Here is a 16,127-nt window from a genome sequence, read left to right as displayed (position 1 = left end):
GTGTAATAAGATCTCAGATCTGAACCCTTGCCCAAAATAACCCTGGCCTCTTCTGTATCAGATATGGAAAAGTAGAGGCCTTATATTATTTTTTTTTTCCATGGTGGAAGGGCTACACCCTGGAACCCAGCAGATATGCAGCTCTGGTGAATCTTATTATACAGACAACATACTGGGGCATTCATGTTGACAATGACAGGCCAGGATGGCTGACAGGGTAAAGTGTCAGCTTCCTGGCCAAGTGCTTTTTGTTCCCAAAAGCAGATGCTGTCTTAAAGGACTTACGAGGCCACCTGCATGAATTTTGAATGCACGGAGGACGCCATCCGCGCCATTCCACCTGGTCCCCGCTGCTTAATCTCCCCCCAGGCCGGCTCCCGACCCCACAGCCGCCGCCGCCGGAGGTTGCTGCGGCTGCGCAGTCTGCATATGATGACAGGCGGTGATCTCACCAGGGGGATCCAGTGCCTCCAAGGACCCGAAGGAAAATGGCTGCTAGCGTCTGGATCACTGGAGAATATAGTAAACACGCTTGCTGCGCTTAAGGCTCTGCTCAAGGCCCCGACAGATACCCTGAGTCAGTTTTACAGAAATTCAATAGAAGCAATCGTTTCTACAGAAAAATTAAAAGCTTTTTTTAAAATTATTATTATTCGAGTGAAAGCTCCGATCGGATTTCCTCTTTTTTTTGTTTCTTATTTCCTCGATCGGAAGTGGTGGAAATTTGTGATCAATTTTTTTGCAAGATTGTATGGTGTGTATGTGTGTGGTGTGTGCTTACAAATGCAGGCTGCACCCGATTTGGTCAGCTGCATAGATGAGCAGAGCGCATTACATGGGCAGATTACACAACTTGCATTCAAAACAGATGCAGCGAATGAAGAAGTTTAGCTTCCAAAAACAGTTTGCGCGCAGATTGTTCAGCACTAGACTCTCCTACCACATTGAGGGGTCCTCATGGAAGGGACCAAACCTCTAACAAAAACACAGTGAAAACCTGGAATAGCTAGCCATGAAATAGTCTACACATTTTCTAGAAAATGGCAAAAAATTGGCAGCGCTCCTAATCATGCTGCAACTGAAATTAAACTATCAGAGGTGTCTATCTCCCCCCCCCCCCCCCTCCCAACCAGAGACTTAAAGAGAACCAGAGACTAAGTACCCTCATGTTTTTTATCATAAAAATCAATGAGAACATGACAGTAAACATCTACCATGCTTTTAGTTTTTTTTTTCTCTGCCCATATACTCTGCTATCAGCTGTGATAAGAAAGCCCGACTGAGCCAGTCTAAGTTTGACCTGGAATCAGATTAGCTGGGTCCGTCTGCTGTGTGAAGTCATTTCAAGCCCTCCCCCTCCTGGCTCTGCCTTCCTGCTTTGCATACACAGCATCACGGAGGGCTGTGATGAGAAGGGAGTGTTTGCTGCTGCCTAGTAATGCCTGCTGATTCCTCCGTGCTGCCGCCGCTGCTGAGTCTGCCGACTCTCCTTCCAGCCCAGGTCGGGGGAAATCCAGGTCGGGCTAGTCTGCAGTGGGAGGATGACGTCACTGCATTAGGTCTCCCAACACTGCGCCTGCGTCCTCCACACTAGGCTTGTGCGCTGAGCAGCACAGAAGCACAGCAAGCCTAGAGATTAACATTTAGAGCTGCTCATGACCCGGATGAAGAAGGGTATGAGCCGGCGGCTATCTTTGATTTATCCCGGGGGAAAAATGTACTAAGGCACACCAGAGTGGCGAAAATAGTGGTAAAATAATTTCCTCATGAAAAGCTATTGATGTGTATATATATTGTGTGTATAACGTTCATCGTTCCCTTTAAATACACACCTTGAATACAAATCAAATGCAGCCTAGGCACTAAACCCTAAACTAGATAAATATAATGCAAACTGATATACATGAATGCAGCTAGCCACAAGTAGACTTACATTTTTGTACAATACAAGGAAACGGCAGCACTTCCAAATGCAGGCTGCACTCAAATTGACCAGCTGCATAGATGTGCAGAGCCCAATACACAAGCAGATTACACAACTTGCATTCAAAATAGATGCAGCGAATGGAGAACGTTAGCTTCCAAAAACAGTTTGCACGCAGATCAGAATCGTGGGTTGTACCCGGAATTGTTTTTGGCTCATACAGGGTCGGTGATGGTACAACACATACATGCGATCCTACAACACATACAATCAGGTACAGTAAGTACAAAGTAAGCATTACCTATATATACATACAGCACATAACTATAGTGAAGGACGCGTGGGGAAAGTCTGGAATGCTATGTGAGGGGAGCAGCCGCATCTACCGACGGCGCTCGCTCAGCTCCGTAGCAGTTCCAGATGCCCCGCAGTGTGTCCTGGAAAGGAGTGGATAGAGAGAGAGAAAGAAAGAAAGGATAGCTAAGAGAGTAAAGGGAAGAAAGAGAGCGAGATAAAATAATGCAAGAGGAGACAGAGGCAAAGTCCCTTTAGGGCTGCAGGTTGAAGCACCAGGGTACAGTCCAATAACCAGTCCGAGACCATGTGCTCCCAGACGAACTGAGGGTATCGCTGAGGGGGGGGGGGGGGGGGACCGCGCTTAAGCAAAAGCCCTGGCTTGCTGTCCATTCTGATGTTGGCAGGGCCAGAGGGGGCCCCGTGCTCCTGGGAGCAGAAAGTACACCGTATGGGGATCCAGGCCTGCTGTGTAGGCTGGTCTGAGTGGCCTGGTTGATGAGAGCACAGGGTACTCCAGGGCTGTACTGTGCTGCTGGTGACTGCAGGGCTCGGTGGTGGGGAGCAGGGTCTGGCTTGTATGGAGCAGGAGGGTGATCGGGGTGAGCGGAGGCGCACATACCCCAAAGTGGTGGACTGGCCGCGGCCCTGTTTTTCAGTGGTCCTGAGGGAGCAGGGGAGAGTGGTGGTACACATACCCCTCCGGGCCGCGGCGATGGAGCTGCCTGCCTTTGTCTGTGATGGCATCTCCAGGCAGCGGCGGTGTAGTGGCTCCGGGCAGCGGAGTGTGGATCAGGCAGCTTCCGGGTCTCAGATCGTGGCAGGGGAGCCGCAACCGGCGTCTTTTTATCCTGGCAGCGGAGTTGTAGCTGGCTGCAGCGGTGTGGGATACGCAGTCTCCGGGTCGGAGCTGCTGCATTTCCTGGACGGCCGTCTGGTTGCCCCCGGCAGCCGAGCTGTGATTCACATGGGATCCACCGCGGTTCTCTGTCCCTCCCATCGTGGCCGTCTGGAAGCGATGTGGCTGCCAGCCAGATTGTAAACTACTAGACTCTCCCATCACGTTGAGGTGTCCTCACGGAAGAGACCTAACTTCTAACTAACAATTAAAAACATAGTGTAAACCTGGGGGGGCACCTAGCCATAAAATGGCCTACACATTAGGTCTCTAGAGAACAGCAAAAAATTGACAGCACTCCTAATCGGGCTGCAACTGGCTAGCTAGCTGACTAGCTGCATTCATGTATATCAGTTTGCATTCAGTTTATTTAGTTTAGGGTTTAGTGCATAGTTTGCATCTGATTTTGTATTCAAGGTGTGTCTTTAAGCCTCGGAGGGGGGGGGGGGGGGGGGAGGGGGAGGGCTGCACACCTCTGTTGGTTTCATTTCAGTTGCAGCCTTAATAGTAGTGCTGCCAATTTTTTGCAGATTGAAAACATTTTTGCATCTGTACATTATGAATTTGTTGTTGTGAATTTGAATTTGTGGTTTTCCTTTTTTTTTTCATACTTGGGGGGGGGAATTTAATTGGTCAGATTTTTCAAATTTTACAGTCACAAAAATTAATTGTAAATCTTGAAGAAATGTAAATATAGGACTCAATTTATGAACAAATTCTGCTTACAATCTCCGAAACTAACCTGTTTGTAAGCAGGGGACTGTCACTAGCGAAAATGGTGTTGGAGCTTAGAGGTGGAAACCAGGTCCCTGGAAAACCACTAGGCTCTTGGCACCTGCCTAAGTTGGCTTGTGGATTATCTGGGTTGTTTTGTTTGACCCACTAGTAGGAAGGAGAATATATAAATGATAAAACTTGGTCTGCCAGATATGCTTGTGTGAGCTTTCAGGGATGTGAAAAAAACTTATGCTGAAATATTGCTTGGCATAATTAAGGATTCTTTCAGACAGAAAACTTAACTATGCGCTTGCAGAGCAGTTCAGCATTCAGTCTGCTGACCTATGAGTGCAAAACAAATGGCAGTGTTTGTAGCCATACATGTCAGTGCTTGACATGCAGTGACGTTACCCGGTGTCTGGGAACAGTGACATGACGTGTCTGAGCATGGCTGTGGTCGTGTTCAGATGTGATTCCACACAGGGCTGCCTGTCCAACGCCGGTACCAAATGCTGATAAGCGCCCAGCTGGTGCAGGAGAGCAGCTGTTCGCTGTCTGTCTTAATAATCCGATCCGAACATTTGTTTAGCTCTTTTTCTTCTGCCTGACTCAAAGCGCTCCAGAGCTGCAGCCACTGGGACGCACTCAAGAGGCCACTCTGCAGTGTTAGGGAGTCTTGCCTTGAACTCCTTACTGAATAGGTATTGAAAAAAAAAAATAATTGAAGGAAGCACATATAGTTCAGGGTGTATCTGTGACTTATTTTTCATTTTGTATCTTTACAGGTTCCCTCGTAATGGTAGCGGGTTTGCTCTTCTCTCGCCGTTCTGTCAGCTCTTTGACCTTACATGCTGGAGGAGATCGGGTAACCATTGTGACTGCAGGTGTATTTGGCATTAATTCATCTTTCAGTCTTCCTTTAAGACACATTTCTTGCATGGCTCATCGCTCTGAAGTTCCTGCCATGATACCACTTAAGATTAAAGGCCAACCTTTATATTATTTACTGGACAAGCAGGGACGCATTTCCAACGCCAAGCTGTTTGATTTTACTGTGGGAGCATATCGTGCACTTTGACAATATTTTTACCAGCACCTGGTAAAACATATCATACTCTGTGCCAAATATTATGCTATGTGTTAAGATGTGTAGAATACAGACTTGAGAATAAATAAAAATGTACATATTTGAGTCTTATTAAATATTGTGGTACAAAATTCCCATGTTTTTACTAACATGTATGATAGCTTAATCAAAGTAAACCAGCTAACACCAGCCTCTCCATCTCTTAAAGCGGACCCAAACCAAACACTCCTTCAAGCCTATGAGCATTTCAGTGCATGCTTTTCACCCTTCTCTTTCCATAACTAGGGTTATACAGGTGGCAGCCATTAGCAATTGCTCCTTTGCCAGACACCTCCTACTCCACCAGTTTGCCGGATTCTGTCCCGGGAATATGAAAATGGAAGGGTTCCTCCAATAAAAGTAAAATATTTTATATATGTCATCATGCAGCTGAAAAAAGGCTGCTATTTATTATTATAATTTAGAAAATAGATTTTATTTCTGAAATCTTGTATTTTTAATTTGGGTCCACTCTAACTTTAAAGGATAGCTGTACTTTCAAAGCTGAATTACACGAAGACCTTTCCATTTTCTTCCCCATTATAGTTTCTGCACAAATTTTTGTTTTGTTAAGCAGAGAACAATATAAGCTTGGAAGGTGAGTTTTTGTTTCTAAGCTTGTGCAAAGGACCAGGGGACATGATCTGCACATGGACTACATTTTTTTCGCCATCTACTTAGGAAATTATTCTTTGCAGTAAGAGCTGGGAACCACCGGAGCAATTTTTTTTGTGTGTTTTCGGAGCTCCTGCAATCGCCAGTGCTCTCAAAAACGCTTTGCTAATGTAAGTCTATGGAGTTGAGCCCACTGGAGTGGTTGCAATTAGGGATAATCGCAAATCGCAGGACATGCAGCATTTTGTGAGCATTTGGGCTCCAATACAATCCCTAAATAGCCAGAAAATGCATACACAAAGCACTAGTGATGGTGATTTGTAGTGGCTCCCTGGCCTAAGTGTAAAATGTGGAAGTTATTACAACTGGAAGTAGATATGTCAATTTTTGTATCTACTTTTATAAGTTTTTACGTTCTACTGCATGTAATTCTAGTTTCCTTTTAAATTCAGAGGGAGCTGGCAATATGTGTAAATATTCTTCATTTTAGTACAATTGTCATAATCAGTAGTGCAAATAACAGTCTACCATTGTGAATTTAGCAAAGCAGACATGTCTTCCCTCTTTAAAGTAATATCTGCTCACAGTGAGAGAGCTGTGTGCTGTAACACTTCCCTTGAGAAATCACACAATAAGGTTGCAGGGATTTGAACCATTTCAGGTTACTTGGTTGGGTTAAAAGAAATGAATCTCGGCTCCTAAGTAAACACTGTGGAACCGAGACAAGAGGGCCACCAACAAAAACTGAAAATCCACGAATATCACCAGCACACCTCGCATTAAAAGCACACCGTTTATTGTGCCAGTTTCCACAATCTTCCAACAATTGTTTCGGGGGCCTCGTAGGGTCCCCCTTTATCAAGGCATGTGGTTACATTGCGTCCATAGTCTGTAAATAATTTATTACCTCCGGGTAGGGGTGGCATGGAATGAATTTAAATTACCCCAAACATAAATTTAGACCCATCACTCACCAAAAGCAATCCAGGGCATCCCATGACGTAGGTCCCTATCAGGAGGGAAGGGGAGCGGGTGACATGGGCAGAGAATCTCCAATTATGATTGAAATGAACAGAGGGTGATCTGGGCACATCTTATGATGGTAGGTCCTGAGGCAGAGTTATACAACATGCACTCAACAATGTATATTTGAAGCAGAAAATGTGGTGATGATTTATATTATATGAAGTTAGATTGTGTTTACTTATGCTAATCATCATGATGTCATTGTGAGGTCACTTTTTTCTAGGTGGGGTATTGGGGATTAGTAATGTATATAGAGGGATGGTTTTGTATGTGCAATGTAACCACATGCCTTGATAAAGGGGGACCCTGTGAGGCCCCCGAAACAATTGTTGGAAGATTGTGGAAACTGGCACAATAAACTGTGTGCTTTAATGTGAGGTGTGCTGGTGATATTCGTGGATTTACTTGAAAGTGTGATATTGCCTATACCACTTCACCAAGCACCCCGAAATTTGATGTCGGATGGTGTGCCTGCTTCATCTGGAAAATAACAAAACTGAAAAGGTAACCTGAAATGCATCCTCTATCTACAAAATACATTTCCAGAAAAGTGCGCTAGATATGGATTATAGGGGGGTGTAGCTCGGATGGCGCGCTGAGCGGACACGTTTCTCAGGGCTCGGCTGCGCAATAATCCTTAAAAAGGGAAACCTACCCGGACCTCGGCACAAACAACATCCCTGCTCAGGGGAACCCTCAGACGTCACACTGGAGGACTGGTACGCCACTCCGCCGGATAACCTAGACGGTGCGGGACACGCAAGTCAGGACACACCGCAACCACCAGGCCCTGCTAGGCCGCAAAGGCGCCAGGATCGTTTTACCCCATACCCCTCTGCACACATGGGGAAAGGAAGAGAGAGAGATAACGGCAAAAAGGACGGGCCTCAAACATCAGACTAGACACCAGCAACTCCCTCCTCGCATAAACCTGCCGCCAACGGTAAGGGAGACAAGCCAGCAGACATAGAAAACATACAGGCTGACGAGGACCCTCCTCAACCCAGTATTGCAGACCTCATGGAGGTCATAAAACAGTGTCAAACCTCGCTGACAGCCAAGATTGACTCCATCGATGCCCGCTTCAGTTTTATTACTGACGATCTTTCAAAGACTAAAGGGCGGGTGAAGGAACTGGAAAACAGGGTCTCTACAATAGAAGATACCATACACCAGCACAGTATTGAGATGCCTGCTATTCAAAAGCAGTTAAAAACACAGCGAGGGCAGTAGATGCTGAGGATCGGAACAGGCGGTCTAACATTCGCATCTCGGGCCTCCCTGAAGGGATAGAGGGAACAGATGTCCCAGCATACGAGCTTCTGAAACAACTCTAGCTGCGACGTTTTCGAATTTTTTTCTAATCGAAAGGGCTCATCGTATGCCAGCGAAGCAAGGACCCCCAGGCTCCTATCCCAGGCCCATCATCTTTAAGGTGCTTAACTTTAGAGATCGCAACGCCATTTTGGGTGCGGCCAGAACGGCGGGAGAACTGCGCGTGGAGAACACAAAGATTATGCTTTTTTTCCGGATTTTACGGCAGAAACACAAAAAGCTAGGAAATCCTTCATCAACATTAAAACAAAGCTGCGAGAGAAGAATATCCAATATTCCATGATGTTTCCAGCCCGTCTACGAGTTCAGGATGGTGAGACGTTTAGCTTCTTCAACACGCCTGAAGCAGCCATGCAGTGGATTGAATCGCTGCCATCTTCTCCAGAGTGAGCATGCAGGACCGTTAATATCCTAATTGCTTTTCTTCTTTCGATCACCTCGCACAGGTATGAACGCTCCCTTTTTTGTTAAGACTCGCCCAGGTTACCCCATAAATTTTTACTCCTAACTAGCACTCCTTACAAGTACTGTGTATACTACGTGAGCCCATAGCGAAAAAAGAGAACTATATACATAAGCTATAACCGCACATAGACTTTTCTCTTTTTTTTTTAAACACTTTCACTAGCGGACAGACAGGCTGGACAATTTATTTTTCCGCTTTGGAACAATTTATGCCATCAGTAGTTCTTATGTGTTTATCCCTGATGCTACTGTTCAATCATACGCTAGGGAGACGAGTAACGTGAACAACACTTCATCTCTTCTGATAAAAATGCTTGGGCATCGTATAAAACAAGACTTGCAAATTAGTTTCAGGAACTATGTGTGGAGTAGGGGGGGGGTCTCTTAGGGCGAGGATGCTTTATACCTACATCTTTTCACCGACAAAGAAGGGAGGCTATATCTAGGACCTGCATTATCTGTTATAATTACGCTTCTATATGTTGTTTTATTTTTTGATGGCCTCTCCTTGAATAATCCTTTTTTTCACAGGCGAATCTTCATGAACTTTTAAGTTATGTAATGTTGTGGATTTATGAAACCTAGGTCATTCTTTATTTTATGGATTTCTCCTGACAGTATAATTTGACCATTAGAGGGTGCTGCTGCCCTATATATGGCTCAGTACGCTGCATTTGGTTATAAGCAGCAGCAATCTCTTTCATTTATTTACTGATATTGCTGAAATCTCATGTCCTCTTTATACTGTACGGTATGATACGGAGCAGGCCAGATCTTCAGATGTGACCACATAGGATCCCCTCCATAATATAGGAGCCACCGACACATATAAGCTTTGCCACTTACTTTACAACATACTCGCGTAACGTTCAAAAGGTTTTTTCGTTTAAGCATTTACTACACTCACCTTACAGAGGCAGCCGAGCAGCCAGCCCACCGCTCGGACGCTCTTCTGTTCTCTCCCACCCCGTTATCGTTAGGGAGAGAAGCTATACCTTGGAGATCCTATACTTGGAGGTTGTAAGTATAGGGATACACTCCAGATAGTTAGTTGGGTACGGGATACAAGCTTCATATAGTTAGGTTGAAGCAGGGAGGGATAGCGGGAATGTTTTTTTTTTGGGGAGGGGATAGGGCTAGGAAGGCAGATCAACACAGGCAGTCTCCACTTTCTCAATTTAGGCCGACCATCTTTCACCCGTCTATGCTGCTACTCTATCAAATATATATCTGCTTAAACAATGGTGAATCAACGTAAAAAGGTCCAATGTATTTTATGGAATGTGCGTGGGCTTGGTACATCATTCAAGCGTGCACTAGTGTTTAATTTCTTGCGGAAGTTTACTCCTCACATTGTTATCCTGGTCGAGACCCACCTCAAAGGAAGCCGGGTACTAGCTCTCAAAAAACCATGGATCGGAGCCTCTTACAACTCCACATACTCCACATATTCCGGGGGGGGGGGGGGTCAGCATCCTAATCAGGAAAAATTTACCTTTTCAGCTATTAGACTTGGTCCTTGATCACATGGGACGATATGTAATAATTCATGCAAAAGTACATAATGATACCCTTGTAATAATAGGATTATACAATCCTCCCCCAGCATCGCCTGACCTTCTGAATCAAATTGCACAGCTAGCGCTCAAATATCCAACTGAACATAAATTATTTTTAAGGGATTTTAATATGGTACCATTGGCTTCTCTGGACCGGTTCAAACCTAGGATATCAGAATCACAAGCTCTCTCAGATTGGGCACATTTGCAGTCCTTGACGGACGAGTGGAGGTGGAAACACAATTCTGAACCTGGTTTTACATGCCAATCAACCTCCTTCCACATGCTATCACAGATCGATCTAGTGTATGCATCTCATGCCTCATTATCACTGATCTAAGACATTCGCCTACTCCCCAGGGGTATATCAGACCACTGTCCGGTTAACCTTGTTCTTGATTTTGGAATCTCACACACAGAATATGTTTGGAAGCTGGCTCCACATTGGTTAGAGGAACCAAGGGTGAAGTATATGGTAATGGACAGAATGAAGGAGTACTGGAGCATATCTCATGACCCAGTATCACCCCTCATTGCATGTGATGCATATAAGGCGGTCACCAGGGGGGCATATATCTCCAGCATTGCAGCTGAGAAGAAGCAATGCAAAATAATTATGAAAATCTTGAAACAAAGGCTGAGCAGGCGGAGCAACTATATCTTGAGACCAGGTCAGAAGAATCCTATCAGGACTGGCAGAAGGCACTACTGGCGCTATCTAGCAAACAAATTGATCACACAAAGCAGGGGCTCTTCTCTAAACAAATCAGAATATTTGAGCAGGGTGATAAAACAGGCAAGCTGCTGGCACATTTAGTAAATCAAGAGAAGTCATCAGCACAGATAGCTAACATAAACACTCCAGATGGGGGCCATGTCACTCACCCAGGGGATATTCATGACGCCTTTAAGGAATATTATTCTAAATTATATAGCTCCAAAATCTCTAAAAACACGGGGGAAATATCCTCATATCTACAAGACATACAACTTCCCTATCTTTCAGACGATGACCGACAATACCTAGACTCTGAAATAACTCAACCAGAGATTGAAGCCGCGATCATCACACTGAAAAAGAGGAAATCCCCCGGATTAGACGGGCTCCCCTCAGAATTACAAGTTACATATAAAAAGACGCTAGCTCCCAAGCTCTGTCAGCTGTTTAGAAATATATTAGACATGGGTCAAGTACCTCCTTCCATGACAGAAGCCCTCATTACGGTAATTCCTAAAAAGGGTAGGGATCCAGTCTTATGCTCCTCATATAGACCAATTTCATTATTAAACGTAGATGGGAAAATTTTAGCAAAAGTTCTTGCCATCCGCTTAAATACTGTAATAACTAAACTTGTGCATAGCGACCAGTCAGGGTTCATACCTGAAAAGGGCTGTGACATTAATCTAAGAAGACTTGTGACTAATCTTTCTGTCACACATGACAATGCGGGGACTAGGGTAATAGCGTCATTAGACACCGAAAAAGCCTTTGACACAGTGGAATGGGTCTACCTATGGGAAGTACTAGCTAAATACAAATTTGGGGAAAACTTCATTAAATACATTCAAGCTCTATATTATAACCCACGGGCACATGTCCACACAGGGGGGAGAATCTCCTCTTTCTTCAGCCTGGGCCGGGGTACACGCCAGGGGTGCCCACTCTCACCTACTCTTTTCACACTTGCGGTGGAGCCCCTGGCGGCATCACTCCGATCTACTACAGATATTAAGGGGTTACGCCTGTCACACTTAGAGGAGAAGGTGTCATTGTACGCCGATGATTTATTATATTAAGCGGACCCCTACGATTCTTTGACGTCAGCACTTAATCTTATATCCCTTTTCGGAGAATTTTCAGGCTTACAGATAAACTGGACTAAGCCACTGCTCCTACCTCTGGACCCCCTACCTGACCATCCGGTTATTACTTCACTATTACAAGTTGTCTCACAAATAACATATCTTGGAATAGTAATTTCCTCACGAGTTAGCTCTTATTATGATCTCAATGTGCTACCCCAACTCAGTCATATCAAGAATAAACTCTGTGCATGGCACAATCTACCTCTAACATTAATAGGTAGAGCAAACGTAATCAAATTGTGTATCTTGCCACGCTGCCTTTGTTTTCCGTAATACTCCTGTTTTAATACCTAATTGCTTCTTCTCAGCTGTTAATAAGTTAATTACCGCTTTCCTTTGGGGTTCATCAACCCCGCGGATCGCTTTATCTAACCTTCAGCTGCCTGTTGAAAGGGGGGGACTGGCCTTACCGAACTTTAAATTTTATTATTGGGCAGCAGTCTTACATACTGTATACTGGTATATTGCTTTCAACAATCTCCATACAACCCAGCGACAGTATTAGAAGCCACGCATATAGGATCCTTTATGGCACTGTCAGCCCTCCCATATCGAGGTTATAAGGCCATTCCCTCCCTAACGATTCCTATGAAAACCACTTATATAGAGTATACTATACTCCTAGAAGACTATCTAAGATGGGACTTGGCGTTGAGGACACATGCTGGAGATGCAAAGCAGAGGGGGCGGGTTTCTTCCATATATTTTGGGACTGTGGGGAGATTAAACGTTTCTGGTCGCAGATACATGATTTATTAGAGAAGTAATAGGCCCTCAGGTCCCTTTTACAGCTGTTGCCATACTACTTAGCCATTTTGGAGATACCACCCTCAGTGATAAAAAGCTATTCCTTGCAAAACTACTATTATTCTATGCCAGGCGAGCGATAGCCCTTGCTTGGAAGTTAAACCTGAACCACCATCTATTGCCGAATTCAAGTCGGCCATAAACCAGGACCTTCCAATCTACAAAAATATATACGAACACAGTGGCACTGTTAACCATTTCCTCCATATTTTGTAAAAAAATTTAACAGTTTTTGACATTGACATTTAACCTGATGATGTAATTATAAATTGTATGTGGAGATATTATATTTTTATGATGCCATGAATATATTGAGGAGCGGGTTGGGGGTGGGCCGGCTGGGGGAGCACGGGGAACTGTGCGGGAGGGGGGCGGGAAGGGTTTTGTGGGGTTACAATGTTTTGTGTATGTTGTATGTTAAATTTGATAATGTAATAAACTATATTTTCAAAAAAAAAAAAAGATATGGATTATAGGCGGTTTCCCATATGCTGGCAAGAAACCCTTTTACCACAGTCTAAAGCACTTTTCTGCCAAATAAGTTGTTCAGACAGGACATCCACTCTGCAGTGTTTCACAAATATTGATATTAAACCCAGGACTTCTGAAAGATAGATGGTAGCAGGCAGCCAATAGGAAGAGTCTTCCCTGTCCTGCGAATCATGTAATAGGCCCTGAACTTAAAGCAGAATATAACCCTGCATTTAACCTTTGCTCTAAAACATTATTTACAGCATATTATATGCAACCCGCATTTTTTTTTTTTTACTAGACCAGCATTGGGAATGTTAAAGGGAACCTTGACTGGCGGGGAAAAAATAATTCACTTACCTGGGGGCTTTCCCAAGCCTCCTGCAGCCGTCCTGTGCCCGCGCCGGTCCTTCGGTGCCCTCCGGTCTCCCTCCGCCGCTAAGTTTCGTTTTCGGACGACTGCTAGTCGTCCTCGGGCAAAGCATCATCTTCTTCCGCATTCCCCGTCGTAAAGAGCCGTAAAGCGCGTCCGCATGACGCCAAACGCATCATGCGGACGCGCTTTACGGCTCTTTACGACTGGGAATCCGGAAGAAGATGACGCTTTGCCCGAGCCAGTCGTCCGAAAACGAAACTTAGCGGCGGAGGGAGACCGGAGGGTACCGAAGGACTGGCGCGGGCACAAGACGGCTGCAGGAGGCTTGGGAAAGCCCCCAGGTAAGTGAATTATTTTTTCCCCGCCAGTTAAGGTTCCCTTTAAACACAGAGGTTTAAAGAGAACCAGAGATGAAGCACCCTCATGTATTTTATTACATTTATCAATGGGAACATGACAGTAAACACCTACCCTGCTTTTAGTTTCATTGTTATCTGCTTAACCCCCTTGCCGGTTATCCCGAGCTCAGCTCATTTAGCCGGCGGACATTGCTTCATTGTGATACGTAAGCCCCTTCACCGCGGCAAGGTAATGATCACGAAGGGGAATTGACACATGTACACGCCTTTTGTTTTGTTGTTGCAGCTGCAGTGCAGCCAGAAAAATTAGGCAGGCATGTACACGCACCAGAAAAATTATTATAGCAGCCGCTGCCAGCAGCGGCCTTAAAAATTCAGGAATCCGCCTGGAGTCCTGAACCCTGTTGGTGGTGGCGGAGAAGGCAGTAAAGTGGCCCACAGGCAGAGATGCTGTGTGGGGAGCGACTTAGTCTTGGGGCAGGCAGTCACACGGCGTGCAGGCAGAGATGCTGTGTGTGAGGATTGACTTAGTCTTCTTCAGGCAGGCCTGACCGTGCTTTGCAGACCACCTTGTCAGATGGACTCTTGACCCAACGCTGTGTGCCAGAGATGACACTACGTGCCTTTCAACATCACGGTACAGTTTGGGTATCACCTTTTTTAAGAAATAATTGCGGCTTTTGTGTGCTGCTTTTCCTCAGGTGGTCATCCCATTGCGGTTTGTGCTTTGTCATCATGTAAGGAAGTTGTCCCTACGCGGGTCTTGGTCTTTCCACGGCTCAGTTTTTGGTGGCAGAGAGTACAGATTGCATTGCTCTCATCTGAGGCAGACGCACGAAAAAATTTCCGCACCGCTGAGCCCTGGGGTGATGGCACTTTGGTGGTGGCAACCGACTGAGTATTAAGTGGGGTGCCAGAATCACAGCAGGAGGAGGAAGATATGTCACGGTTCCATGCGGAAGCTGAGGTCTTCTGTGTTAAAGAGAACCAGAGAGGAACGTGATAAAAAAAGAAGCTTTTATACATACCTGGGGCGTCTTCCAGCCCCATAAGCCTGGATCGCTCCCACGCCGCCATCCTCCGCTTTCTGGATCGGCGGTACCAGGTCCCGTCACTTCCGGCGGACACGGCCAATTGTCCGCATCACAGCGGCTCCCTCCTTACCCGTACGCATGAGGCTGCGCAGTAGGCAGCCTCACGCGTACATACATGAAGGGAGCTCGGTGTGATGCGGACTATTGGCCGCGTCAGCCGGCCGACTGGCGGCCATGACGGGACCCGATACCGGCGGATCCAGGCAGCAGAGGGCGGCGGCGTGGGAACGATCCGTGCGTATGGGGCTGGAGGAAGCCCCAGGTATGTATAAAATCTTTTTCTGGGGCCTCTGGTTCCCTTTAAATAGTCAATTACGTCCTGACAATCTTGGGGGTTGATGGCACTCGCCTTCTGAACACTGTACTTTGGTCCAGGGCCGCACGAAATCACAACAGCACGACCTCAAACAGACCTGCCGGGTGGCCTGCCTCTGCCTGTTTTGCCCATATTGGGGGGGATGAAGTGAAAGGTATGCACTGACTTGACCAATACAATGTGCAGTCACACAGGTGCAGCGAACAGGTATGCAGTGACTGGTATCAATACAATGTGCAGCTGTCACACACACACAGGTACCGTGAACAGGTGCAGTGACTGACTGGTATATAAATTAAGGTACGGGATATCAGACCCTAATAGGCTCGTCTCACCCATAAATGCAAGAATATCAAACAATTAAAGTATAGGGAGCACAGAGCTAGTGTATAATTGTATGAAATTTAATAGTATCAAAATTCAAATAGCTCACAGACATGCAATGATCAAACAACATCTACCCTCCCATAAAACCAAGGGAACAAGCGGACTGCTGGCAGCTGCATAAAACCGGAGTGCACTCCTATTAAATCCTAGCATGCATGCAATGTTCAGGCCCACAGAGAACTTGTTTCCAGAACCAACCAAAAGCAACCAGGCAGGAATCACCGATGAATATTGGCATCAACCCGTGTGTATATCCAATTGATGGATACACGCCTCTATAACATATACGCTTCTCATTACTGACACTCATGCAGTGTCAAACCTCAACCCCCTTCTAACCACCAGCATGGCTGCTCACTTCGCCCTCAGGGATATATGGCGGCGGCCAAGTAGACACAGACAGGGATTAAGCATCTCACTACTCCGTGGACATCATTGCAGGATCATGTGTCACATCTTGCCTTGTTGCGTACAACGATGCGGAAGGGGGGA

At 45.7% G+C, this 16,127-nt stretch overlaps 1 protein-coding gene across 1 annotated transcript in view; it reads left to right on the top strand.

Annotated features, from left to right (window-relative positions):
- Window positions 1–5,036, top strand: part of TMEM223 (transmembrane protein 223) — a 30,793-nt gene extending 25,757 nt beyond the window's left edge. The window contains exon 2 of the mRNA XM_068261715.1: window positions 4,619–5,036. Within this exon, the coding sequence (XP_068117816.1) occupies window positions 4,619–4,911 (293 nt within the window). The 3' untranslated portion in view covers window positions 4,912–5,036. The remainder of the gene's footprint in view (window positions 1–4,618) is intronic.
- Window positions 5,037–16,127: the final 11,091 nt, after the last annotated feature.

This window comes from Hyperolius riggenbachi, chromosome 11 (assembly GCF_040937935.1).
Source record: "Hyperolius riggenbachi isolate aHypRig1 chromosome 11, aHypRig1.pri, whole genome shotgun sequence".
Classification (NCBI taxonomy): Eukaryota; Metazoa; Chordata; class Amphibia; order Anura; family Hyperoliidae; genus Hyperolius; species Hyperolius riggenbachi.
The sequence above is the reverse complement of the archived record's forward strand: the minus strand, read 5'-3'. Positions and strand labels throughout refer to the sequence as shown.